At 38.7% G+C, this 27,042-nt stretch overlaps 1 protein-coding gene across 7 annotated transcripts in view; it reads left to right on the top strand.

Annotated features, from left to right (window-relative positions):
* Positions 1 to 15,723: 15,723 nt before the first annotated feature.
* The window catches only part of CCAR1 (cell division cycle and apoptosis regulator 1), a 28,831-nt gene continuing 17,512 nt past the window's right edge, over positions 15,724 to 27,042 (top strand). For 3 of the 7 annotated variants that reach the window (XM_061447832.1, XM_061447804.1, XM_061447825.1), the window contains exons 1-7: positions 15,725 to 15,857; positions 16,686 to 16,863; positions 23,567 to 23,739; positions 24,327 to 24,371; positions 25,135 to 25,167; positions 26,180 to 26,373; positions 26,903 to 27,017. In XM_061447832.1, the coding sequence (XP_061303816.1) occupies positions 16,791 to 16,863; positions 23,567 to 23,739; positions 24,327 to 24,371; positions 25,135 to 25,167; positions 26,180 to 26,373; positions 26,903 to 27,017 (633 nt within the window). In that variant the 5' untranslated portion in view covers positions 15,725 to 15,857; positions 16,686 to 16,790. Of the gene's footprint in view, positions 15,858 to 16,685; positions 16,864 to 23,566; positions 23,740 to 24,326; positions 24,372 to 25,134; positions 25,168 to 26,179; positions 26,374 to 26,902; positions 27,018 to 27,042 lie in introns of all 7 variants that reach the window. The other 4 variants (XM_061447793.1, XM_061447799.1, XM_061447814.1 and 1 more) reach the window with 4 other exon arrangements.

Below are 27,042 nucleotides of genomic sequence, written 5' to 3'. Positions count from 1 at the left end.
CTTGGAGTCCTCCCTGGCTGGGTAGCCTGTAGGTGTAATGAGATCAGAAGTTTTCCAGTGCGAAAATATAGTAATAATATACTTGATAATATTACAATGTAGTGGTGCTGTAACTGAGGAATATAAACTATCTAGATCTGCTTTATTTAAAACCTAGACAAGGTGCTTTTTCCTTGAAAGCTGAACTGTAAGCACTATGTTTACAGTTTTGGTACAAAAAGTACGTAAATTGTATTTTTAACACATAGTGCCAGTTAGGACTTTGGTGCTACAAATACTTAAATGTGGCTGTTGATGAATGAGACTGTTCTCCTGTATAGACATAGACACACGTATTGTGTTGGCAGGAGCAAGGTCTGAAGTAGCAATCACTATGTAATGACCTTGGGTTCAATTCTACAGATGCCTGTCAAAATTAACAAAAATGCTGGTGTCAGAGGGTGGACAAGTTGAACCCATTCTTTGTATCTTACCTATTTTAAATAAAATTTGTAAAAACTGGGTATGCTGCAAATTTTAGTTCAAAGCTTAATATGACTTCAAATAGAGGATATGAAGGGATTGTAAATAATAATAAAACAAAACCAATGTTATGCCATCGTTTTGTACCAGCAGTTTTATGCTTATTGACTATGTAATATACAGTATACATCAAATCATCATGGTATTTTGTGTGCCTTAGATTTCCATTTTAAAACTTGTATATTTTTGGTGAGCTGAAGATTAGTAAGAATTCCAGCTGTCCATACAGTAGTACTGTACGTTCTCTAGCTGTTCCATTTTTGTATTTGCTATCTGAAAACCCTTGTTCGACACCACAAGCAATCACTTACAGAAAAGATGAGTTTATTGGTTTCACTGGTAGTGCTGATAGCATTAGTTTCTATGTTGCAAATTAAAAAAAAAAGAAAAGTTATTCAGCGCTCTCATGTGAATAACATTTTTTTTTCACAATACTGGTAAGTTACAGAGCCATCTTTTTACCTTTTGAAATTCTCAGATCATTAAAGCGGATCATTTTGACTTAAATCTTCCACTATAAATGCCCATGCTTAATTTATGTATGACTGGAAACTTTGAGAGAGAAATTTTCCAGTGAAAACCCAGCAGCTTCCCTCAAAGAAGTGAGAAACTGAAAGGTAGATCTGAAAGGATATCACCAAACATAACCCCTGGCAAGTAACTGCTCAAGTGACTGCACCAACAGACTTTCCGTAAATCCATGTTTACCTGTTTTGAAATGGCAACTCTAACAGAGAACAATGTATCTTAACATCTTAGTTAATGCTATTAACTGATAGGTGCTAAAACTTGCAGTTAACTGCTTTATTAAGGTTACTTACATGAGAAAAATATATCATCTATACAATAAAATATAATTCACGGTGCTCTTCCCTTGACTGTCTATCACATAACTACTTTTTCAGCATGTACCTAGCAGGCATGTTAGCTAGCCACTTTCCTGCTGTGGCACACAGCAGGTTGAGATTTGAGAAGCTATATTTTCTACTGCTGTACTACAGTATAGAAAATGCAACTATTTACTGTAACATTTGAGAGTATTTATCTTGTATACAAATTATGTTGTTTTGAGTAAGGTTATAATTTTATAACAGCATTTGTCTCTTAAAATGTGTGAATCTGTGGGTTTAATGCTTTCCTTTTCAGGCCACACAACCACTTGTAATTTGCTCTTTCTCTTTAACAAAGTCCTTCCAGGATGGCCAGATCAGGAGGTGGATCTAAAATTGAGGTAGCTGGTTAGGTCAGACCTGTGTATTTTACTTGGTTTCCAACAGCTGGCAGTATGCTCTGGGTGAAAAAACAGAAAATGGATTCATGTGTGGGCTGGTGGCGGGGTGTGGTTGTCTTTCAATTGTTTTTCACAGTGCGCTAACAAAATCCGTTGTGATCCAATATGGGATGCCTCTGACTTCCTAGAAGAAATGTCTCTCATCCGTTTCTCCACTGGGTCCAGTAACAGCACTCCACCCTTCCTCTGGAAGGAAGGAGTAGTGCGTTCTGCAGGAGCTGGTTCTACTTGACTCCCGAGTCCCTGTTGGAGTTACTGCAGTTGTGCCCATTTCGATAGTGAGTTTTACTCATGCAGTTTCTCTGTGCTTACTGCTTGTAACATGCTATTGTATTACCGAAAATAGAAAAAAAAAAATCTATACGTATTTTAGTCACAAGATCCAGAAAACTTTTTAAGAACCTGGCTTTCTACCTGTAACAGTTGTATTCAGGTTTATTTTTTTTAAGATCTAAACTAACTTTTACTTAGGAATAACTGCTGTTAAAAATCCTAACCTTACCTATGACAGTACTTCTCTATACTTAGAACAGGAAATAACTGTAGAATTGTAACGAACATTTTATGTTAAGCATGGGTAAATGACAACTTCCGTAGTACTTAAGATTATTTGTAACATACAGCTGTTTGGTTTTTTTTAAAAGACCTTTTTAATATCACTGCAGTATTACACTAAATTTGGTGGGTTAAACTTGGGTCCCGTTTATGTTGCTGCAGCCCCACTGACTGCAATATGCTCATTCATCAAGCTTTCATGTGATTTTCATATTTAACTGGATGGGTAAGAGTTGACCAAAGTCTGTGCCAACTTGGACCCTTGCAGCCCTACCACAATAAACAGGTTTTACAAGGACAGATGGAGAAAGATTTGGAGTAAATGTTGTACTTATTGTTAAACACAGAGGTTATATTGTTTGTAGCATGAGAACTGATTCAAGGTCTGTAGAGAGATGTACTACCTTCACCTCAAGTTTCAGGCATGCAGGCAGGTCTGTTTCATACCTTATGCTCTTCACAGCTTTTTTGGTTTTTCCCTATCTTATAGGTTGTTCAATGACAGATGTTATGGAAGCATTCTAGTAAAACTGCATCTCCATGGGTTTATATTGGAAAATGTGAGGTCAGTCTTGGCCTTTCACTTCCCATGAAATTTCTTGCATGTTAAAATTGGCTCCTTTTATCAAGCAACCATCAGTTTTGTAAACTATTTGTATATACATGATTTTTCTCTTTCCCGCAGAAATCCTGTGATTTCTAGGTTAACAGGAGGAAATATCTGTACCCTCATATAAATGAAAAGCTATAAATCGCATGGCTACTTCCACACTTTTTCTACATTAGCAGCAATTACATTCAGGCAGCGCTGAACAAACTCTGAGGTCTACTGTGGTTGTTAAAATTCAGATTAGGGTCTTTGTGACTTACCTTCCATAAAACTGTGTTTTACTTCTTGTGTGAAAGGTGTCTGCCCAACTGTGACCTGTGATCTGATCTTGAATAACACAATTGGAGATGAGGAGTAGTTCAATCACATTTGGAAATTCTGGCTTTTTTCTCAGTTTTACCAGTTGTTGATCTGACTTTCAAGAGGAAGCATAGAGGGAATATCTTTCCGTAAAATTAAACTGTGGATAAAGTTGCCATTGATTGTTGTGACACCATGGTACTGCTCTGCCATGTCTGTGTTACAGCATTGTTTCTAACGAGTAAGGATGTGGTGGTGTGTCACACAGCTGTGGATGTATGTACAAGTTCATCTCTTCCCACAGTTCCTCTGGAGGCAGTGATCTCTCCTTTGTTCTCTGTCTGCCTAGACTGGTTTAAGGAGGAAAACAAACCAACAAACAAACCAACAAACAAAAAAAACACCCACAACAAAACCAAACAACAACAACAACAAAAAACCCACAACAACCAAAAAACAAGAGGAGGGAGAGTTGGTCACCCTTTCTTTAATCTGTGTAGATGACCAACATAGCAAGCACTGTCAACACGTCTGCTGCTCCTTCCCATGATATGGAAAGCTGATGGGATGCACAGCATGAGACAGTCACAGTCAAAGCTGTGAAGGTACAACCAGCTTTTGAGACAGCCTTCTCTGTACGCATGCTGTAGTTGCCAGGGTACTTCTTTATGTTGACACTTTTTTTGGTACATTGACTTTAAATTCATAAGCTTTTTTATTTAGTCTGTGACACATTTATGTTCTTTAATCCTAAACAGAGTGGCCAGTGTCAAAAGTCCTGAGGATGTGGCTACTTAGTGGAATAGTACAGAAACTGGCTTCAGGATCTCCTGTAATTACCTGATGTTTAGTCAGAGTTTTCACAAGGTGTCTATATGCTGCTCCATTGTGTTGCTGCAAAATTATAATTGCATAAAGGAGTTTCATACTTGAGGTTTTCTCAAAGACCAAGGATTTCTAATAGTAGTATCTAATCTGGCACTAATAAACATACACATCACTTCTTCTGAAGAGTCGTTGAAAATATATTTTGTGTTTACCTTATTACTTCCCTATTAAAACATTTTTAGTTATTTTAGAGTCAGCAAAACTTTTTAATACTGTCATTTACATGCTTGACTAAATTATGAAAACTTAATTCTAACTAATGCTGTGTTGTCTCCCTGAAGAATATTTAATTTGACTAGTGCTGATTAGTAGATATTACTTTCTACTCTACAAATTACATTCAATAGTACAACTACCTTTCTCACGCCGTGGTCTGTTTATGGATTGTCTGCTATGTCTAGCTATTTTCACAGCCAGCACTCGATCACATTATAACCTACTGCTGAATGCTTTAAATGCTTATAAACTGTTCCAGGAGTTCTTCCTATCCCTCTGCAGATCTGCTTCAGTACTCAGCATTAGCAGTATAGCTGTTGGCCTGCTTGTGAATTCTCCACACACACTGTCACTGCTTTGTATGTAAATCAGCCAGTCTTCATCTCAGGAATATTGTAAGGATTTATTCTCCTGTGACTCTTCCGAAATTCAGTCATCTTTTGTTCTATATATGACAATTCTAGGGGTTGTTCTCTCATAGGGAGCCTAGAATAGTGTAGCTGGATAATTTTTCATTCCAAGAAAGGGGGATAATTCATTATCTGTCACAATCAGTGTGGGTTTTTTTAATCAAAATAAACGTTTCAGTTAATTTTCATATTTCTTGATGCAACTGTTACACTCTGTTCTTAAATCTGTGAATATCTAAACTTTTAAGAGACTTTGTAAGAGTAGAAAACTGCTCACCCCCTGAGAAGGAGAAGTCACCCTCTCTCAGAGTACAAGATTTTTGCTTCTGTAGCTAGCATCTCTGTGGAATGCCCTTTTTTTCTTTGGAGTTACTCTACCAGCTCTCTTTAAATCTTGACATGAGACCCTACAGAGTACAAAAGCAGGAATGTTCCTTTACATCTTCTGGTTTGACCAGTCATAATCTGAGAAACCCAAGTATTGCTTAAGTTAAATGCCCTAACTAACATAGGGCTGTTTGTGGAAAAAGATATTCCTTCTCTGTAGCAGCAAGCAGAATTGATTGAACATGAGCAGAAAATAAGTAAGTAGTCACTGCCTTTTTTTAAAGGGTATAGGGGTGTCAGCATCACTTGTTTTCCTCCTGAGACTTAAAGACTTTAGGATTCTTTTTTCAATTCAGTTCCTAGTTCATCATCCCAACGTTGTTTGCAGTATTTAACCACCTACTTGTAAGTTCAGTTTTCAAATATACAAGATACTTCTCGATGCTGTAACCTTAACTCTTCCCACAACAGCATATTTTTCTCTTCTACTGGACCATTATATATGTAGTATTTCCACCCACATCTATATTTAAGTGCTAGAATCTCCCAACAGTATACTTGCAGTGAATGCAAGCCTGGGGTGCTAAATAACTTAATGTGAAGGTGATGTGCTCTGGCTGGTGTGAGTGATTAACAATGCTGGTTTTAACACTTTGCACACCTTACCAGCTTTCCTCATGAAGTCGTAGGATGCAGGTGTAAACCTCATAAAACTACACATGTAAAAAGAAGGACAGATTCAGCACTTAATCTACAGAGTTGCCAGTTATAGCAGATGAACTGTATTCCAAAGAAGTGCTGTTGCAGTGGAGCAAGGGAACTGCTAGTTTGATGTTCAGTATTGCAGTTGTTGCCACAGAACATTTTAATACTGTTGTAGAAAGTTTTGTGACCTGGTCAGTATTTTACATGTATTATCTGTACCTTTATTATAATGTAATGGAAAAGGGTCTAAGGTTTGGAAGTAATCTACAATAAGAATGAAGGCTCTGAGTCTCATTTATATTACTGTCATTTGCATCACATTAAAAGGATAAAAGGGCCTTAAATGGATGTCAGTTTAGCTTACATCCTTTGAAGTATCCCATTACACTAATAATGGTGTAAACAGTCACAATAATAAATTAAAACCATTACCAAATGACTGATTTGTACAATCATCTGAAATCAATTTCATAATATCACTATTGTGCATATAGTGGCCAATAACATCCAGATTGTTTTTACTTTAGAAATACAGGTTGAAAAGAAACTGGCTTGGTTTTTATCAGTTTTCAAGTATTCACTTCTGTTGGCTGTCCTTCTCCCAAGACTGTCTACAAGAGAATGTGGTAAAAGATTTGTACCTCTAGGTAATGGCCTGGCCAGAAATCTTACAGAATTGTCAATAATACTATTTCTAAGCTTTGGTATTTTATTTTCTAAAATACTTGCTTCCATTTATTGTAACTTCATCCCTTTTACTTGATTGTATAAAATGGGGTTTTGACAATCTACTGAACTCAGTTCTTTTCTGACTTAAGACCCAGCATGGTGTGCAGTATTGTGTGGTGCTTTCACACGGCAGTGAGTTCTGAGACACAAAGCTAAAAGCCAATGTTTTCTGACTGCCCTAACTGGTGCTACTTGACAGTGAAACCGTTGGCACTGCCCTGCATGCTTGAGTCATGCAGAGCCTCTCTTGCTGCCAGTAGAAGCTTTTTGTGAGCATCAAGCCCAGCTACATTGCAGTTATGAAATGCAATGCAATGCAAACTTATTTTTCAAAAAAAGTTTGAGGAAAAGAAAACATAGCTTCATTCTTAAATTTCTAAACTGCAGTGATACTGCAGGGCCTAATTAGAACAGATTCTGTACTGACTTTGTGAATGCCAGTCTGATCCATGCAGCTCAAAAGGCAGTGTCTGAACTTTATGAATCTCTTGTCCTCAAAATGAAAAAATAACTGTATGCAAGAAAAACAAATGTGATATCCCAATACAACTAAAAGAAAGCCAGTTCTATCCATTATAAGCATTCAGACATTTCAGTCCTCAACAATTAGTTGTTCGGTTTGGAAGAGACAGCTCTTCATAATGTGACAGTATCATACCAGGTCTTAAATATTGTTCAGAATTTGCTCATAAGAAAAAACAGTAATAGGTAAGGACACACTGTACTGAAATGCTATGGCTAATGAATTCTTTCCTGCTTTGCAAAACTGAAAGATTTATCAGTATGCCAAAGCAAAAAACAAAGTCAGCATTTTCTTTCTTTCCTTGTTTCTTCTTTTCTTATTCTTTCTTTCTTTGGGATGCATTTGATATTTATTTTCAACTTTGAATTTGAGGTTTTGGATTATTTCCAGTTACCAACCTACTGTTATGTAGATCTGGAACATAAAATTAATTTTTTTAAACAAAAGATGATGTACAAGGAGAAAAAAAGCAGAAAGAAAAAGCACTTCATTATGTCACAGTATTTACAGGAGAAGGTATAAAATTTACTTCTTTTCTCAAATAACATTTGGGCCCTGATTCTTTCCTAGTATAACTGAGCACAGCTTCATGAGGCTTGGTGGAGCTGTGAAGAGTTACGCTAGCTCACAAACTGAACCTTAAAATCTTCTTTGCAGACAAGGGAACCCTTACCAGCAGTACTTGAAGACTTGTGAGTTGTGACTGCATGTTACTTGAAAGATCTAATTAAGCTATGTTTTTTGGTGCAAGCAGTTGTTGTACATGATTTCATGTTTATGTAGCAAGATGCATTGAAATGTTGATACTAGTATTGAAACATACATGTAAAAATTGTTGTTGTGGAAATTGTCTGTTCTGTTCTATTTTTCTTGTGTGTCTCATCTGTTTAGATCGTAAACTTTCTTTTTTTTTATTGTCCTAACTGAATAAGGCTAAATGAATACTGTAATTGAAAATATATTTTAAATCTTGTCATGAGTTTTTAAAAAGACTATTACAAATTGTATCATTCCTGATTACACAGAACTTTGTGGGTGGTTTTAAATAAATTTTATACTTCTATTTTGCACTCAGTCGTCTCATTTTTCTTTCCTGACGCTTCATGCATTTCTTCTTGTAAAATGCTTAGAGAAAAAAAAGAAAGTTGTTTTCCAGTTCAAACCAAAACAAAGTGATGCTGAAGTACGCGAAGACTAAAATTTAGGCCAGAAGAGCCTGTACCATACAACTTAAAGCAAAGTTAATGCCCTGCTTCATAATATAGCATAGAATGCTTCACACATGCCCCATTTTAAACCACTACATGGCTTGAATTAAATTTTTAGACAAGGAATTAGAAAATTACTGATTCTAAAGCTACAAATAGTCTAGTCTTGAAGCATATTGGAGGGTGCCGAGAACCTCATCAAAGATGTTCTGACAATAGCAAGGAGTTACTCAACTAAAAATACTAGTCTTTAGCTTCTGTATGTTTATATAATTTTCCATATAGGCAGTAAACAAGTGGCAGTTAATCATCTTGTTAAGGAAGAATAAGAAAATAATTGCTGATGAAGTATCTCTATTTTATGAGCCATTTTCCCTGCAGAAATTTTGCTGTCGTCACTAATAACCATCATTACGTGTAGAAATACATTTACGAATTAACTCAGCCCTATAGGATTACTGTGGGTTCACCCGTATCAGCAGGGTTTCTGCACTGGAAAGGGATGGGGTATAAATATGGCCCCTGTCATCAGTCTGCCTTTGCTTCATATAGGACCTGTCCCAGACAGAGCTGTAGAGTAGAAGCAGCAGTCAAAAAATCTTGACGTTCATCATCTTCTGACTAAAAAGGACAAAACAATTTGTGAACATGACTACACAGTGTCTCTTTCCTACCAGCCTTGTCTGGTGTGGGTCAAGTTTATGGGAATCATTTACTGTGGCTTTTAAAACCCAGCTACTGGAAATAGTCCAGGTTTTATTTGCTTCAAATCAGAGGTTTGTTTTGGGATTTTTCTCAAGACAGAACAGATTTCAGTGCTACTCGGCTTTAATATGTGACATTTTGGTGCAGAACAATACTAGACAGAATTCCTCTTGTTTAGATATGAAAAAAGGAGGAATACAACTTTGAATGTTCATATTTGCTGCTTTTCTTCCTCCGTTAAGTACAGTATCAAATGCTGATGTTAGAATGATCTTCCAGATAACTGGAATCTCCTAGAAGGCAGAAAAATGCTGCTATCCTCAGGCTTCAATAATTCCCTAGAAATAGGCCACATTATGTGATATTGGCACACCTGCTTCCTGGGAGCTGAATGTGGAAGGCTTTTACCCTCCTATTTACTGCTCTTTTAGAAGATAATCGTAACTGGGGTTTTGTAACATATGCCAACTTGCCCAGCCCTGCTCTAAATCACATTATCAAACCTTTCACCAGAGCTATGCATTCCATGGTTTTATATTAAAATCTGTAGCCCACAGCACAGGTGCCTAAGAAAACGTGGATTTTTAATGGTGCTCAAAGACTTGGGAGCAGACACAAAAACAATGATCAAGAGAGAGAGATGGATGAGAAACAGTGCCAGCCAGCTACAGACTGCCTCCCCCACTTTCCCACTGGATAGCGTGTTTCCACTCAGAGCTGCGTTTCTTCATGCACTATGGCAGGATTGCATAAGTTTTAAAACACAGCTTTACCCATAGCTTGTGGGAACAAAATCACATAAAATTTACCTGCCCTGGCACCCTGAAAGGTTGCTAAACATGAGCTTATCTTACAGAGCTCAACACCTGGAGGTGGTTTCAGTGCTTTCTTGTATTTTGGATTTTGTATAAACTATACAGGTAATAGAATATTGATACAGTACAGTTGGTTGCTTTTAAATTCTTAAGATGTTATAGCTTTAAATTACAATACCTATTAAAATGGTATTAGTTGGTAACAGTAGTTTAACTTGCAAGATAAATTGTTTTGCTAGTGCTACAGTTACAATTTTCTGTAGTACTCTAAGACCTGATAAAGATCACAGAACGGCAGGGTTTGGCTGCTGCTGAATAATGCTAATGCTGATTACTGTTGATAATATTATTACACAGTATTCGGTTACATCTTCAAAATAGGTATTAATCAAAATATTGGACTTCCTGTGAATTTGCTACATCAGAACCAGCATCATGTAGAAATGTAATTTAAACACAAGCAAGATAGTGCTTCAATTAGTAGTGTTTTGGTTAAAGAAATGGCCTAGGAAATCTAAAATAACTACCAGTCATGGCCATCTGTGTTTTTAATCTAAGATGTACTGGAAAAAGTATTTTAAATGTGGAAATTTAAACTCAGCTATTTCAATAACCATTGCCTGGAGCACAATTCCTAAGATGGACCTCAATTCCCTGAGATGTCTGCTTATTCCTAGATACTCTTTTGCTTTTATGGTACAGACCACTTAAACAAAACTTTCAGCAGTTGATATATTGAAAATGTCAATATCTTTTTACACAAGGCCAAAAATTATTTAAAATTCCTACTATACCATGTGTGTATCTCCATTCATTTGTAAGATAACTGGGTAACACTTCTCTACTATTTAATCCTGAAGCAATCCTGAATTGCTGCTGGAACAATAAAGCTAAAAATAGGCTGAAAAATAATGCTGAAAAATAAGGCTAAGTCATGAAGCATGCGACTACACTCAGCTGTTCTGCACTGGGAATTGTGCCTGCCTGTCCTTCAGATCAGAGGCCTGTGCTCTGCTACGGGAACAGGCTAAATATTGCAGGCAGTTTTGGAAGGGAAATAGGTTCTCATCCCTCAATCTCTTGCTTTTCAAGCAACAGAGCTAAGATTAAAAAGGTGGTCAGGATTTTTCTGATCAGTCTTCTTTAATGACTGTCTACAGAAGTGCATTGACTGTCTTTCATATAGCTTGGCTACCCCAAGACTGTAAGGAGATAGATGAGAAATACTTTCTTGTATACACATTCAAATCTGATACACACAGAAAAATAGGGCCTTCCGAAAGGTATTGAGGACTTTCCTAATGCACTCAAATACAAGTCAGATTGGGTAAAAGAAAGGAATGCTTAAACCCTGTGTCTTTACGCCTCTTTTTTCTGCCATGAACCATGAAGAATGATCCAAACATTACAGGTCTCCCTAAGCCTGTACAAGAAGCTTCCATATTAAACTAACATTCGTAACAATAATTTCTCCTTCAACCAACATTAGATAAAGAAATATCCTGCCCTCCCCAAAGAACTGTAAGACTCAGGTAAGTACTTCTGATAGAAGTAAAATGTTAAATAGTTAAGTAAAGCTGAACATTGTAAAATTTGAAACCAAATCTGTCTGATTTTATTTAAGAAATTACCTTACCCTTAAAGATACAGTTTCAAAAAGATTTCTCCCTTTTGCAAGAAATGTGTTTCTCTGACTTTAAAGCATTAACTATGATCATCCAAAACAATTTTTAAAAAGGTTTCCTTCTAATACATCTTTTCAGTCATAAGAATGTTTGGGTTTTTCTAAATTTTGAAGTATCAAATGGGACAATTCAGAATAAAAAAATATTTTTTTGTTTATGTTTAGTTGCTTATATAAAATTACCAGTGCCTAAGCACTGGTTCAAGCCAAGCTTTCGTGGGATTGATAGAATAGCAGCAAACAACACAGATGCTGATGGCCTCTGCCTAGGGATCTGAGTTCAGAACTGAAATAGAAATGCAGTTACCTCACTAGTGGTAAGTTGCCCCATTAATAGGGCACTGAAACAGTATTTAGATTACATTTCCTCTAGGCATTACTGACAATCTGTTCAGTCTTTTATTTACCTCAGAATATCCTCCAAGTTATTTGCAGAAACTTGTTTAGTTTTCTTATTTTTATAGAAATGCCTCTTTCTTGACTCTATGTTGCAGAATTTTTAGCTGAAGACTTTTATGTATCCCTTCTAGCATTTTTTTTTTAATATAACCACAGAGGCTGTGAAAGGCTTTATGCCATAACTGCAACCAACAACTACAGTTAAGTAACAGTAAGGCTGCACTTACTTAATACCATGTACCTCTTCTGCACTGCCACTAGCATTGCCTGCACTAAAGCAGTACTCTAAGGAAAGACCTTCCATCACACTCAAGTCCAGCTGTCATTCCTGGGTGGAACTATCCTATTAACAGACTAATTTTTCTACACAATTTTTTACTTCATTTCAAATATTCTTTTAAAAATTGTATGGCTTCTGTAAATGTTTTTGTTCAAATATTAACTTCAACTTTGGACATGACTATGTTGAGAGTTGCTTCAGTTCTGTTAGAACCCCTCTGGAACTAAACCAGCCTTGTTACATATGCCCTTTAGCCATCAAAGTGACAATTAAAAACCTTTTTGTGAAACATATTGGGATGTATTTCCAAATTGTATCATACGCAACGCAGATGTGGAGTATTAAGAAGTGCATTCTACCTTTTAAATAATTCTGTAAACTTTTAAAGACCATTAAAGCTTACAGCACACACCTAAGACCTCAAACTGGTTTTGTTCTACCTGATGCAGGAAAATACCACAGTACCTCTGTCACTGCTGTACAGTGACGAATGTTTGGTAAGTACTTAATTTTTGAATAAAGAACACTATATAACAGGTGTTCAGCCATAATGTATTTATTATGGCTTTGAACTCTATGCATAGTGTAAATAATGTATAGCGATTTATTAAAGAGTAATGGTGAAGCAATCTGTGCTGCTGTAGGTAACAGGGGAACTTGTCCCTGAAGCACACAGTTCTTAACAATCTCTTGAAGACCAGCGTCACTCATGTTCTCATTTTCAAAAGAAGGATAAGCATTGTAACAGTTTCTGGTTTCACACTTTATTTCAAAAACAGGACGTTTACTTTCCCAAAGCTGGAAGGTAGGACTTCTTCCTAAAGGCAACAAAAAACATTATCTGCAGCTGATACCCAGCCATTCGTTTTAGATTTCAAAAACCCTGCAGCAAACACTTCTGTTTTGTGGTAAGTTCATGATACAATTACTCTTATGAGACACCTTAGGGGTGTCTGAAGATAGCAAGTATTTTTTTTTGTGACAAACATGATTATTTTTCTGCTTCTCCAACATCTTGGGGATCTGAAGTTGCAGTAATTAGTCAGCTTCACTAAGTACAAATGTGTTTTTATCTCTAAAATGTATGACGGTATTTTAGTTCTTTCTCAGTTGAAGGTGAGATGCTGCACCAAACAAAAAAATACAATGTAGCCAATGTTGATACATACCAATATCAGCGCAGGTCCAAATTTACACTGTATACAGAAACAGTACAATTTCATATTCCTTAAGCGAATGGAGAAAATTCTCTATCTCAAAGCAAAACCATACACCAGCTTTTCAAACACCCAGCAAGCTCACTGAGGACCCGTTATATCCACTTCTCAATGTGTATTCCACCTATACCCAATAGCTTGCTTCTACTTGCTAATTCAGTGTTTATACTTTTTGGTGTAATAGCTGTTGCTTTTACAGAGCTGATTCAGTAATACTAGGTGCTGTGTGTTTATTGTGTATTTATCTATTATGTGTTTATTTCTACGATTAGGTTGGATCCAAAGAGGTATTATTTCTGAGAGCTCTTTTGGTCATAGATCCTTAAAAGCAAACTGGAAAGCTGTGAGTTTTAAACCTTTTTAAATAACAGTATTTAACAGAGAACCAAATAAACCTCTATTCAAAGGGGATGTATGTATTTTCATTCCAGAAAAACTCTGGTTAGTAAAGAGCATGTACACCACTGTGGAAGGTGCCACAGATGAACTTCATGGCTTTCCTGAGCAAAGGCAGGCAGCTGAGTACTAAAGACCAGAGCGTCAAAGTATTAACTACCTGCACTGTGAGATTTTACTACTACACAGCATTCCTTGATACTAAAATTTTGTGCTTTTCCATGCATCTTTATTAATATGATGTTGATTATGAGCTCTAAAAATTACCATTTCTCTCCACAATATCCCCCGCATGTTCTCAACTCCTGAAACCACCAAGAAGGTTGGAAGCAGCATATGCTTTATGGTTTTTGCCTTTTAATTTTTATCTTTTCCTCAACTTGCCTTATTATTTTAAGGTAACTTGTAGAATTCTCATATCTTTCAGACTTCTGCCTCTTCATCAATTTTGGATTAAATTGTACCTGAAAGATACTTAGGGTGCCTAGAGTTATTTTAAAGAACAAGACTACAAGTGCTCACATTTTTTCACTGTGATTTCCATCACAACTGTTTTTCATCAAAACAGCATGGTTTATCTTGAATTCAAAAGGAGTCATTAATGTACTATAAATGGCAGCAGCAAATTTGCCAGTAATGATAGCAGTATGTCTGTGGAAAGGAAGAAGTATAAGAAGTAATCTTCTACTTGAGGGGCTGGTGGCTCCTATGAGCTTCTAAGGCTTTGAGATTACCACTATGAATTGTGAATCCTCAGATAAACAAAGCCCTGGTCCAAATGACTGAAGAACAGACCTACTTCATAAAATTCTGATCATCACTGCCAATTATTTTCTCCTTTAATACAATTTTGCCACTGTCTTTTACATTTATAGTGTGGGAGGGCCCTGTTACCTTCTCAGCCTCTAATCTTATTTCCAGGTTAAATAGTACAGATGCTGCTTTATTCAGAGTTATGCCAGGAAGAGATGTGAGTAATGTTTAAAATGTCTGGACTTAAACACATGTTTATCAGTGTAGAACATCTAAACCCCCAATGTAATTTTCAATGTATTTTAAAGGGCTAAGGCAGATCTGTCTTTACAGATTACAAAATGGTACTTTACAGAGTACCAAATGCTGGCAGAAATTCACCTTCTCCTTGTGGTATCCTGCTTCCTCTAGTTGCATGCTGGTGGCTCATAATGCAGCACACTGCAAAGAAGAGTTTCATGTTATTGCCACTTAAGATTTTATTCCCTAACCCTATTTTTAATGACAACAAATGAAACACTACAAAGTCCCATTTTCATTTACAAACGGTGTCTCATTGACTTTACTTTCAAGTGTGCATATTTTACCTCAAAGCAAACTCGTGTAAAACACTGCTTAAGGGATGGAAGGCTCTTTGTACCATCATCAAAAGCAGGAAGACAAACTACTTTTGCCTACGTGCTACAGAACTACTTACTGCAATGATTCCTGGGTACAAATCACTTCAAAGCATCCTGAATGCTTTGATGAATCCCTCTGGTGAGTCTGGTTTCCCTTCACCTCAGATGATCCTATTACCCTCCTCTCCCCATAATAGCATAAATGCTTGCATGCATAAAATCAGCTCTCAGGGGCTCATGCACGGTTTTACTTCAGCCTGAAGGCGGTCTACTTGCGCCCCCACTAAGGCACTCGTGAAGTGGCGCGTGCCCAACACCTACACTACGCCTGGACTTACACCGAGCAGCGGGCTGTAGGGCGGGGTAAAGGGCGGAGCAAAAGCCAGGCCCCGCGGGGGACACAACATCTCGTCTCAGCTGCAAGATGGCGACTGCCCAGCCCCACCCTCCGCCCGCCGCCCGTCTTGACCAAGATGGCGCACGGACCCCACTCCCTCGCGTAACGGCCCCTCCGCACGCGGCAGGCTGAGCACGAGCCCAACCGCCAACCTGGTCCCGCCTCGCGCAGTCGCAGGCCTCAACGTAAGCAGTGTGCGCCGCCGCCTGCCGCTGCTCGCAGGGGTGGGCGCGCCTGCGCAGTGGGGGCGCGTTCGGTGCGGGAGGTTCGGAGGGGCTGGCGATGGCTCCGATGAGGCGCCGTTCAGGTACCGCGGCCAGCGGCAGAACGGGCCCGGGTGGGGCGCTGAGGCCTTGGCCGCCTCCCCGGAGCAGGCCCTGGTGGCGCCTGGGGTGGGGAGCAGCACGGCGGGCGCGGGCCCGCGGTCAGGCCCGCATTGTTGGCCGAGGGCGGCGGGAGGAGGAGGGGCAGGCGGCGGCGGCCTCGCCGCGGCGGGGGGTGGGGCAGGTGGCCTGCCGCCGCTGCGCTGGGCCGGGAGTAAGGGCCGGTGCTCGCCTCCTCCCCTTTTCATTTCTTCCGTGCTGTGTTTTCCGCGGCTGCGGCTTCGCGATGAGTTTTGGAGGCCACTCGCGAAAAAAGGGGGAAAAAAAGCCAAACCCAACCCCTAAAACGGGGGGAGAATAGCGGTGCTGAGGGGGTAGAGTCGTTTTTAAAATCCATGGTGGCGGGGCAGGGAGGGAGGCTAGCGGCGGAGCCCGAGATCGGCCCTGCCATATTCGCGTGGTTTAACTTGCCCTTGTTCGGGGGAGGGAAGCCGAAAGCGTGCGCTGTGCCTCTGCCGGCAGCGCTTCCCGGTGGCCGCCGAGCAGTATCCCTGAACGGGAAATAATAATGAAAACTCTTCGTTCTGCAGAGTCACTTTTCCCTTAGGCTTCGGTGGAAACTTCAGTAATTTTTTGCGTTTAAGTAGTGGTAATCCCATTGTTAAGAAGGGGAGGGTGGAGATCGTGCCTTAGGAAAATAGCGCAACTTGTCTTGCAACTTTCTGTATTTCCCACTTTTGATGTGTGTTGCCCACCAGGTTTAGGGGTGTAAAGATAATGTCTCAACTTTTTTTTTTTTTTTTTTGACCCAGAATTACAATAGACTGATGGTGTATGCGTCAAAGACTGTAGCTGCGCTTTATTTTAATAGATAGCAGTTATAGAAGATAGGCACCCAGGAGATTTTGCCTTTCGCCATGGCTCAGTTTGGAGGACAGAAGAATCCCCCGTGGGCTACTCAGTTTACAGCCACTGCAGTATCGCAGCCAGGTCAGTTTACGTATCACTTAATGTTTGAACCTTGACATCTAGTAGATTTGGAGATTCTCTAGTTGGGTATGCAGTTAAAGAGTGCCACCATGCTCTCTAATTTACTTAAATGGTTTAAGCTGGAAGCTTTTTGCACAATAGAAGCGTTAAAGATTATTGTCTAATACTATATGCTGGGTTTGTGGAGCTTTTATGTTGGTTTTTTGTTTGGTTGGTTTGTTTTTTGTAAGGGGTGATAAGTAAAATCCCAGGTGAATTTTTATTGATTCTCTTGGTCAGTAAACAGCATATCAAGTTACTCATGTCCAAAGATGTAGATCTAATTGCACTGCTCTAGATTAAGTATAGCACTTATATATATATACTTATATGTAATAGCACTAATAAAGCATTAAGAATTTTTTAAGTACTGCCTGAATTGCATTTCCATGGCAACCTAAGCCACTATTTACAAAATATTTTGTCTTTATTAATAGATTGGATGTACTTCACTTAGAGAAGAGGTCTCTGAAATTTGTTACTTGACTGGGTGGCGGATATATTTTCTTTCTAAATGCCAAATTAAAACTTAAGGATCCATATAACCAAATGTATCACCCTATTAATGATAGAGGGTTTCTTTTTGAATTAGCTAAGAAGACTTATCACAGGTGTTAAAAAAACTAGCTGACTAGGTTTCCATGTTTCACATTGGTTTATAGCATAAAAAGTTTTGAAGCGAGAACGTGAAGCTTGCTGCGTGGTGAATTTTGGTGCTTCCATTTTCAGTTCCGGGATGCATTTTTCTCTTACTGAATACAAAATGTTTCCTAAATACTGTAGCTTCATTGTCTGATGTGAGAAAGTTTTAACAGGGCTGTTGAACTTTGAGGATTCCAGATGCCAGAATGTGAGCACAGGCAGTAACCTTGTTGAAGAGATGTCTTTAGAAAGAGTTGTTTGGTTTTTGCGATTGTCATTTGCGCCTTGCTCTAATTTGATACGAAGTTGAAATTTGTCATACTTCTCTTGTAAGTGGTTTTATGTCTGGGAGCTTAGCAAAAGTTGGGACTGCCTGCCATTCTTTGGAAGTGCATGATTTGGGGGTGGGGAGAATAAATCTTTCTCCTGACCCAGGTTTTTTTTTTCCCAAAACGACTTTTCCATCTCCAGTTTTTTCCTTTGGGCACTGGTCCAATTGTAGTGCATGTCCTCGGGGAACTGCTGCCACCCCACTCTTCCCCCCCCCATGTGTGTCATGGTACTTGGACCCAGTGTGCCTTTTTCTCCATGCCCATTCTGTCCCACTCTCTACTTAAACTGTTATTGTACCTAACCAGCTGCCTACAAACATTTTTTCACTGCTTCTCTGAAGAGCTTAAGCTTCTTTTATCCAAAAGGCAGTACTCTCCTTCTCTAATAAACTGCTTAACAGAAGAAGGGGCTGGTATTGGGAAATGGGAGAGACAAGCTTAGCTTTTGGTTCTTGTGTCTGAGCAATCAAAGGATGGTATCATCTGGGCTTCATACATTGGGTAATGTGACAGCTAATCCATCAAAAACATTGGTGGAAGACTGAGGGCCAGCTCCCTGTCTTGTTTCAGAAGGAAAGCCGCATAAAATCCGCAGACAGGGAGGAACTGTCAGCCATCTTAGACTTTGCTGAGCTAGGACCAGAAGGGGGCCCTGGAGAAGAGGTGGGTGGAGCAAGGGCACTAGAAGCATACATAAACTTCTTATCCATTTTCTTATTTCTATGATTCTGCCTTCTGTCAGCCTACTTCTAAGACTCCTTACATTAAATGAAGTGCAAAATCTAATTGGACTAGGACTGCTCAGCATCAGCGGCTGTGAGAGATTTTTCACTTGTCCTCACTTCAGTGAGGACAGTAACTCCTTAGTAGGAGTTTTTAGCTGTTTATTTGATCTGGAAGCACTTGACTCAAACATGAGAGCCATGAAAGATGGACATTTGACTACATTTTTGCCTTCTTCCTGTGCTAGTTCCACTATCTTTCATGTTCCTAGTGACCTTCACACTGTAGTATATTCTCTCTAGCATCACTTGAAAGCATTTAGCTCCTTGTGTCCTTTGAAGTCCTTTCTTATTCCTACTGCGTTACACAGTCATCATGCCTGCCTGTGTCCTCTTTCTTCCCTGTCTGTACTATTGAATCCAGTCCCTGGGGTTCTACTGGCTAGCTCCTGGTTTAGTACCAGTGTACATACTTGTCTTCCGGCTTTTTATTGGCAATTATGATTTATAATGATTTATAATACAGAGCACAGGAAACTTGTTTTGCGAAGTAAGCAATGCTCTTCAGCACTGCTGAGAGCTGAAGGACAGTGTTTAACTACTGAACTGCAGCTGAGTAGTCACCTTTCATGCACCCTCCACCATTGAAGTATGAATGTACAGCTAGGTGGTTTGCCTGATGAACAGAGATGTGGTCAGTGCTCAGGCATGCTGTCTAGCATGTACTGCTTCTCACCTGCACTCAAGAAGTTGTGCAGATCAGCTTATCCATTTGAGTTTCAGCATTCATAAACTGATTTTTAAAAAACTATGTTTACCAATTTTTTATGTATTTTTAGAGTATTGGTAAAAGGTGTTACATACCAGCTGTTTCTATCTAAGTGTCGGGTTCCTTCTCCAAAGTGTCAAGGTGCTTGGGTATGGGGGAGAGGTCTTTGTAACACAAGCAAAATGATATAATAGCTTTTTGCTAAACTGTTGTCAAAAGTGGTGACTGATAGTGTTATAAACCCAGCTTGATAGTGACAGAAAGGTAATTTCAGAGTTGGGGGTGGTGGTGTTGATTTATATTGCCAACTTGGGTGCTGTTTTGGCCATCCCTGGTGAAAACATAGGCTTTTAATTATTAAGGTGTGACACTAAGGTAGTTGTAGAGTGACATGCTGTGTAATGAAGGGTTCCTGGGATCCCTTTAGGATAGCTTACTAATTGCTATCTGTGCCTGTGTATTAAGAGAGATGGATAATTCCAGGTCTAGCAAAGATCTGTGTTAAGAGAGACTCCTACTTGGAATACAGTGAAATTGTTTCTCTATTCCTTGTCTCGTGGTTTTGTGCATCACATGACTAAAACCAGAATAAAGTCCCTCCTATTCTGTTTAAGCATTATTAAAGCATAAGCTAAATCATGTCTACTATAGAAAAGTTCATAAAATTCCTAGGTAGCACAGATTGTTTTTTCCAAGTACTCTATGCTTTTAACTTGCATAATGATGTACAAGTTCCTGAAACACCTGCAAAGGAGAATCCCCTCCTATTCTCTCAGGTGTTATTTTTTGACATGTCTTTGGTTTGTATTGCAGTGCTCGGCATATGCTGTTTTCAGGGTTATGTTTTCTGGTTGCATAGTGAAGCCTGTTTTAATAGAACTGTAGTCAAGGGGAAGTCCTAGCTGTGCTGCATTCTGGCTGCTTTGCATCGTCATTATTATATAAAAAAAACTTCATTGCATTAGAGTGAAAAACAGCACCTGATGAAAACAAAGGTACCCTAAGTTCAGTATGTTGTTACTGCTGGTGGCCATGAGGTGACTATAGAAGTGATAGGGCAAGCACGTAGTGGATTTCAGAGACACCAAGAAATAATAGCTGATGCACACTTTGCTGCCTTGCTCTGAACGGATGTCCTGTGATAAATATGCTGCGCCTGGTTGCTATTGTGTGCCTGTTAACAGGAATTCTTTTTGGGTAGGTTTTATAGCATTTGTGTTGAAAGTGTGTTAAACTTGAAGAAACTTAAAAATCCAGGCATGCAAACTCATAATTTCTGACAACTGTGAAGTGTCCAAAGCTCTGGATAGGGTACTCCTTTACTGTAATCCTAGTAAATCTACATCACTTATCAAGAGATATATGTGGCTAAATACTTGAAGATGTTTCCATAATCTTTAAAGGTCCCTGGAATTTAGAAGCTGCGAGAGGGGCTATTGAAAACTGTCTTTGTGTTTGCTACAACAGAAATTTGTTACCTAGGAAGATGCTTGAGCTGCAGTTTGGGACTCTTAATTTCTATCCAAGCCCTTTCAGATGTCATGCAGCATTTGGTGCAAGCGGAAGTTGTTCAAACTGCGTTTGAAGCAAGGCATCTCCATTGCTGTACTTTCTGAGATTAATTACAAATCCTAAGGAGCTATTATTTGTCACTGCAGATGCTTGTTGCCAGTAATAATAATTTGGTAGTCAGATATCAGTTCCACACTTGGTGTGCAATTCATTCTGTGTGCTTTGTTTCTCTGTGTGATCTTCCCTTTTCTAAAAAAAAAAAAAAAAGCCAACACAGTTGCCTATTAAATCAGAGCCTGCTCGGCTGAGATTGAGTACACAGATGAAAGGTAGTCAAACTCTCAGAACACTTCAGGGCAAATTGGTAGAAAGAAGATACAGCTTTGAAAAACTTGTTACTACAGGTGTTAGTTACCCTTTGAGGGGATCTTGGCAGTCTTTTCTCTTTGCTTTTTATTAGTAAGTTGATCTGTGGTGTTGTAGATGATACGATTAGCCAGTCAGTATTAAATGCTCATAAAGTGGCAATATAGGTGGCAAATTTAATTGTTTTTATTTCCCTTCTCTTAATAGACAAAATGGGTTAAGAGTCTTAGGGTGGGCTGGGAATTGTTTGAGGTAATTATGGGTTATGCTGGAAGGGAAATTGTTATAGTGGAAACTGAAGAGCAGAGTAACCCCAAGAGCTGGTTTTGGGAGCAAGCATGTTTTGTTTGTGGATGTCCTTGGTACAAGAAGTAGGAGAGAGCTTGTGAAATTTGCTTGATGACTCTTCCCAACTCCATCCCGCTGTGTTGTAGCAACATTAGAATAGAGCATCAGACTGAATGGCAATAGCTTAGTCAAACAGATGCAGAGGTAACAGCATGAAGTGCATTGCTGTGCTGATAGGAATTTCTGCTCAGTATGTGGAAATAAGAGGAGAAAGATTCAAGGTAAATAACCAATGCAGTGAAGTAGTTTATCCAAGAAAAGTGGAAATTGTCCCAGGATGCAGCAGTAAAGTCTTTTTATTAGACTTAAAGGTCTGTTTAAGGAGGCACTGGTGAGGTTCCAGATGAGGATCAAGTATGTGGAGGGCATGTCATGGAGGAAGCCTCGGATTTGGCTTCTGAAGAAACCCAAATGTTGGAATTTTTCAGGGGGAGAATTCATGTAATACTGGAAATACTGTACTATAGAATGCTTGGTTTCACTTGTTAGTATTCCAGGAAGTAATACTAATTTATGTATTTATTTATAGTTAATATGGATCACAGCGATGGTGATTATTTTTGCTGTTGTTCGTATATTGCTTCCATCTTTTATTCCAAATTGTAAGATGATCAGTGCCATCAACATGTTTCCTGAAGATTGTATTCTGCTGCTAAAAGCAGTGTAGTAGAGAGCATTACCTTATCCAGGATCTTTTGAGTTGGATACAGCATTTTTGTGTGTTCTGTGGTGATGTTCACCAACTACAAGCAGTTTCTTACTGTATCCTTGGGTCAGGAATGACAGTTTTGTTTTAGATCATTAAGAATAGTGTGAAGCATAAACTCTGGAGGGAAAAATACTGTAAATCTGTTCTTCATTTCGTTGTGCCTCTAATGGCTTTGGAAGAGAAAGGAACCTTGTCCAACTCGAATGTTCTTTAGTTCTGAAGGTGGCTGGCTGACCTGGTTTTGCTGGCAAGTATGTTTCCCTGCTGAGTTTCTCTTTGGCTTTATTTAAACATGTGGACTGGACTGTTAGCTTGATGAAGCGATATTTGCTCATGCAGCTGCAGATAACTTTTTCTAAAACTCCTGCCAAAGAGGGAGCAGGTTTCCAGATATGTTCACAGTTCTTCACTCAGATTTGCATTGTGCAGGGCTCTTTGTCCTGACAAGTTCTGTCCATAAGGCTTAAGCGTATCTTGTTCAGAAGTATCACGTGCATACAAAGCGTAGCATATGGATAGCTGCTCCTTGTAATTTGCAGTTAATTAAAATCTGCAGTTAATTAAAATCTGATACGACATTAAATAAACTAATCTGTCCTTCCCGGCAGTTTGAATCAGGACAGGACAAACCCTTTCCTGTAAAAGCTGCGGAGAACTTGACTTGCTCCCTATATGCATGGGGACCAGTTAAACTCCCTGTTGTTATAAGGCTGTCCGTTCACTACCAGCCCCGTATCTACAAAATCCAGCTCTCACAGGTACAAAGACAGTACTGAGTGAAGCAAAGCCTTGTGCATTTTTAGAGGACATGTTCCACAAGCCTCTGATTCATAGCTGCTATTGCAGTAAAGATTTCTCTTTCCCTCAGACAGAATGAAATGTGTTAATTTACGGAACAGAGTAAAAAAATCTTCCTCTGCCTCATCCAAATCCTGAAATACATTCAAGAAAGAATACAGTGTGTGTATGAGTTGAGGGTGGGTGCAGATGGGGATGACAGCTCATAGAGCTATGAACTCATGAGCAACTTGAGAGAAGGAAGTTAAGTGGTCTCTGTGCCTCTGTTGTGGTGTACAGTTTGTAAATTAATGTAGAAGAAAAGCTGGTGAGGTGTGAAACTTTACCTTGAATTTTGGAATTGGGTTTCTGTGCTTTATGGCTTGACTCCGGAGTGAAGCATCACATACTGCATCTCTTCTAACTATCAGAAATTTCAGCTATTTAAAGTTGCTCTTAGTGCTTATTGAATGTGTTCTCTTTTCAGCTGCTCTTGGTGTACAGCAGCCATCGCTGCTTGGAGCCTCTCCTACAATATACACCCAGCAAACAGCATTGGCAGCAGCAGGCCTGACTACACAAACACCAACAAACTATCAGCTAACTCAGACAGCTGCTTTACAGCAGCAAGCTGCAGCTGCAGCAGCTGCATTACAGCAGGTAAAGAAAAAGCATTTGCTCTTGACAACATGAACTTAATTTAATACTGAGGCTTTGTAAAGCTAAAGTATCCAGGAGAAAAGCAGTATGGGAAATGGTGAACATTACAGTATAAAGCTGTTTAAAAAAACAGTGGGATTTTAGGTCTACAGCTATTACGAGTTGTATTAGTCTGTAAAGGTGGGGATTTTGGCTGTGGGGTGCTGTCTTTTGGCTACAGAATTTGGGAAAAGGAATTTTGCTGCACCTGAACCAAGAATCTAGAGTTTCAACTATCTCCCATCACTATATGTATTCTTCATAGCATATTACATGATTTCATGCTGTGCCCTAGATATTGGCCTAAGTGTCAGGCTTAAAAAGAAATTAGTGATTTTAGCTAGAAAGAGTACATCAGAATCTACTGTAAAGGCTAAAAATATTTGTTATGAAAGTAATATGTTGATACTTTTAGTTATGTTTTGTATTAGAATTGTTGAATGCTACTAGTTTCTATCTAAAACTAGCTTAGCAGATAACTTGTATTTGGTGTTATTGGGGTAATAATACTTCCTGTTTATGAGATACTTTGTTTTTATCTGTTTCAGCAATATTCACAACCTCAGCAGACTCTCTATAGTGTACAGCAACAGGTTTGTGTGATTCTTACTGTGTACCTCACAAATAACTTTAAAAATAATATTCACTGTGTGTCTTTTAGGATTTGTCTCTGAAATCATCTTTGTATGGGACGTTGTTAAACTAAGTAGTACTTTTTTGTAGTGAAAGAGAGTTTGAAATTCATAAACTTGGAGAAATGTATCCAGAATGGAAGCCTGTGTACCTTCATCTAAAAAGGAAATTTAAAAATACATACTGTTCCATGTTACATGATTCCTGCTAAACTTTGCTCTAAACAGGGCCATGTGTTTTAACTGCTGGAAAGATGCTGTCCACAAAAAGTTCCTTTTTACGTATTTGCTTGGTTGGATTGTTGTTGTGGGGTTTGGGGGGGGGTGGGGGGGTGGGTGTGTGTTTTGTCATTTTGTTTTTTTTTTTGTTGGTTGGTTTGTTTTTTTATGGTCTTTGAACTTCACAAGGTTTTGAAAAAGAAGGAAAGAATATGGAAATTACAGACCTAACTTTCTCCAGCTGCCAGAGCTTTTTTTGGTGTTATTAACTTTCAGTTACAGAAACCCCAGCATTTCTGCTTACTGAATAAACCTAGATTATACAACCTTAAAATTAACCACATGATGAGCAGTTTTATGCGTATGCAAACTGCTGAAATGACCAAACAGCAAAGGACTATTAACTGACACAGATTAAGCAAAAACTCTTACTTTTAAAGAGGAGGTAAAATTGTACACTTTCCTTAAGCAAATAAAATTAATTTATAACTTTATTTATTTTAAGTTGCAGCAACCTCAGCAGACCCTTTTAACTCAGGTTAGTTTGGTTTTATTGTTTGGTCTTCATCCCCAAACACAGATAATTCAGTAGTGCAAATTTGTGAAGTCTTGGGTAGTTTAATCTGTAAAATGAAGTCATGTGAATGGACATTTAATTGGTACAGTTTCATTTTATCCAGACGTTAAAATATGCATTGCCTTGGTTTCAAAAATTAGTAGCAACCACTGTTCCTTAATCTTGAAGGGAATATGTATGTTGATTTATTTATTTATTTTATTTTGGTTTTTTTTTTGGGTTGGTTGTTTTTTTGTTTTTTTTTTTCAAACTTAAAATGTTTGGCTGTCTTGCAGTGAGTAACCACCTGGGAAGAAAATCTTTCCTTTGAGAAGGAATTTTAACCTTCTGTTTTAACAGTATTGCAGTAGGTGTATAGAGAGATACCAAGAGTCTTGCTGAGCTTGACAGGTTTAAAACTTGCAACAGTTTAACACACTAGGTTGCTCTAGTTTCATTTTCATGAAACTTTTAAACATGCTTTAAAAAAAACCAAACAAAACCAACCCTACACTGTCTTACTGTGTTCTGCTGTTATAAGAAGGCAAGCACTGGAATTACTGAGTTAGGGAAGGGTTTGTGTTAGCCTCAACCTTCACCGATTTCTAACACTACAGCTGGAGTAGAAATGGAGAATAATCTCTAAGCATGTATTCCTGGCGCAGTTAAGAACGTATCTCCTGTTCAGGCCCATTGCATGGGTTACCTTTAAGCACTAATGCAGTCTTCACCTTTTTTTTTGTTTTTTTTTTTCTAGACTGTGCATATTTTGGGGAAGTTGGCTTTTTAAAAGAAAAGGATAAACAAATTCAGTCTTTATTCAAAGTAGAAAAAAGTCATCTACAGACAGAACACTTCCACCTTCTGAAAATCTCCATTCAGAATAATTGCTTTAGAGACATTTTAAACTCCTGCCTACATGGGTAAAGAAACTGTTCCTTGTAGGTATGTCAGCTGGTTATAAGATTTATAGTTTGCTTTATTTTGCTTACAGCCAGCTGTTGCGCTACCTACCAGTCTTAGCCTGTCTACTCCTCAACCGGCAGCCCAGATAACTGTTTCTTACCCAGCACCTCGGTCAAGCCAACAGCAAACCCAGCCACAAAAGCAGCGTGTCTTCACTGGGGTTGTTACTAAACTACATGATACATTTGGTTTTGTGGATGAAGATGTCTTTTTTCAACTTAGGTAAGATGTAATACTTGCCTACAGAAGTACTCTGGGGTATCTTCACTCACAAGGTTTAGGTTATTGCATTGTTACTCTACCGATAGTGCCTGCAGTTAGTACATTGTCTTCTGTCAACACTGGAAGTAAGGTGGTCAAGTAAGTTAATAGACTGAGTTCCTTTATGTGAATTTTTGAATTTTCTTAATGCAAAGCCCATACCTGTGAGACTTGAAAGGTATTAAGCTCCTTATAATGTAAAATTTTTGAATTTGTAGGTGATTAAAATGCATATAACTTGCTATCTGCCTGTGTTAACTTAGTACTCATTAGGAAACTTTTGGACCTAAGATGGGAATTAAATTCCTATGCGTACTCCTAGCTGAAGCAGGTGGCACTTTCACTGAATTTGGGGGTAGATGCTCTTCTTGTAAGCTTTTTTTAAATTTTTTTTTAGGAACTTTGTATACTTTCTCCCATCTCTACGTGTAACTTGCAACTGTAAAGTAACTAGATAAGACTAAGACAATACATTTTATTATGTTTGCAGTGCTGTTAAAGGAAAAACACCTCAGGTGGGCGACAGAGTTTTGGTAGAGGCTACTTACAATCCTAATATGCCATTCAAATGGAATGCACAAAGGATCCAGACACTTCCAAATCAGGTATATGGAGTCACTCAGTCTAGCT

This window comes from Pezoporus flaviventris, unplaced genomic scaffold (assembly GCF_033815535.1).
Source record: "Pezoporus flaviventris isolate CSIRO_AGI_PZ_B2104156 unplaced genomic scaffold, CSIRO_AGI_Pfla_v1 ptg000001l, whole genome shotgun sequence".
NCBI lineage: Eukaryota > Metazoa > Chordata > Aves > Psittaciformes > Psittacidae > Pezoporus > Pezoporus flaviventris.
This window is presented reverse-complemented; position numbering and strand designations above follow the sequence as displayed.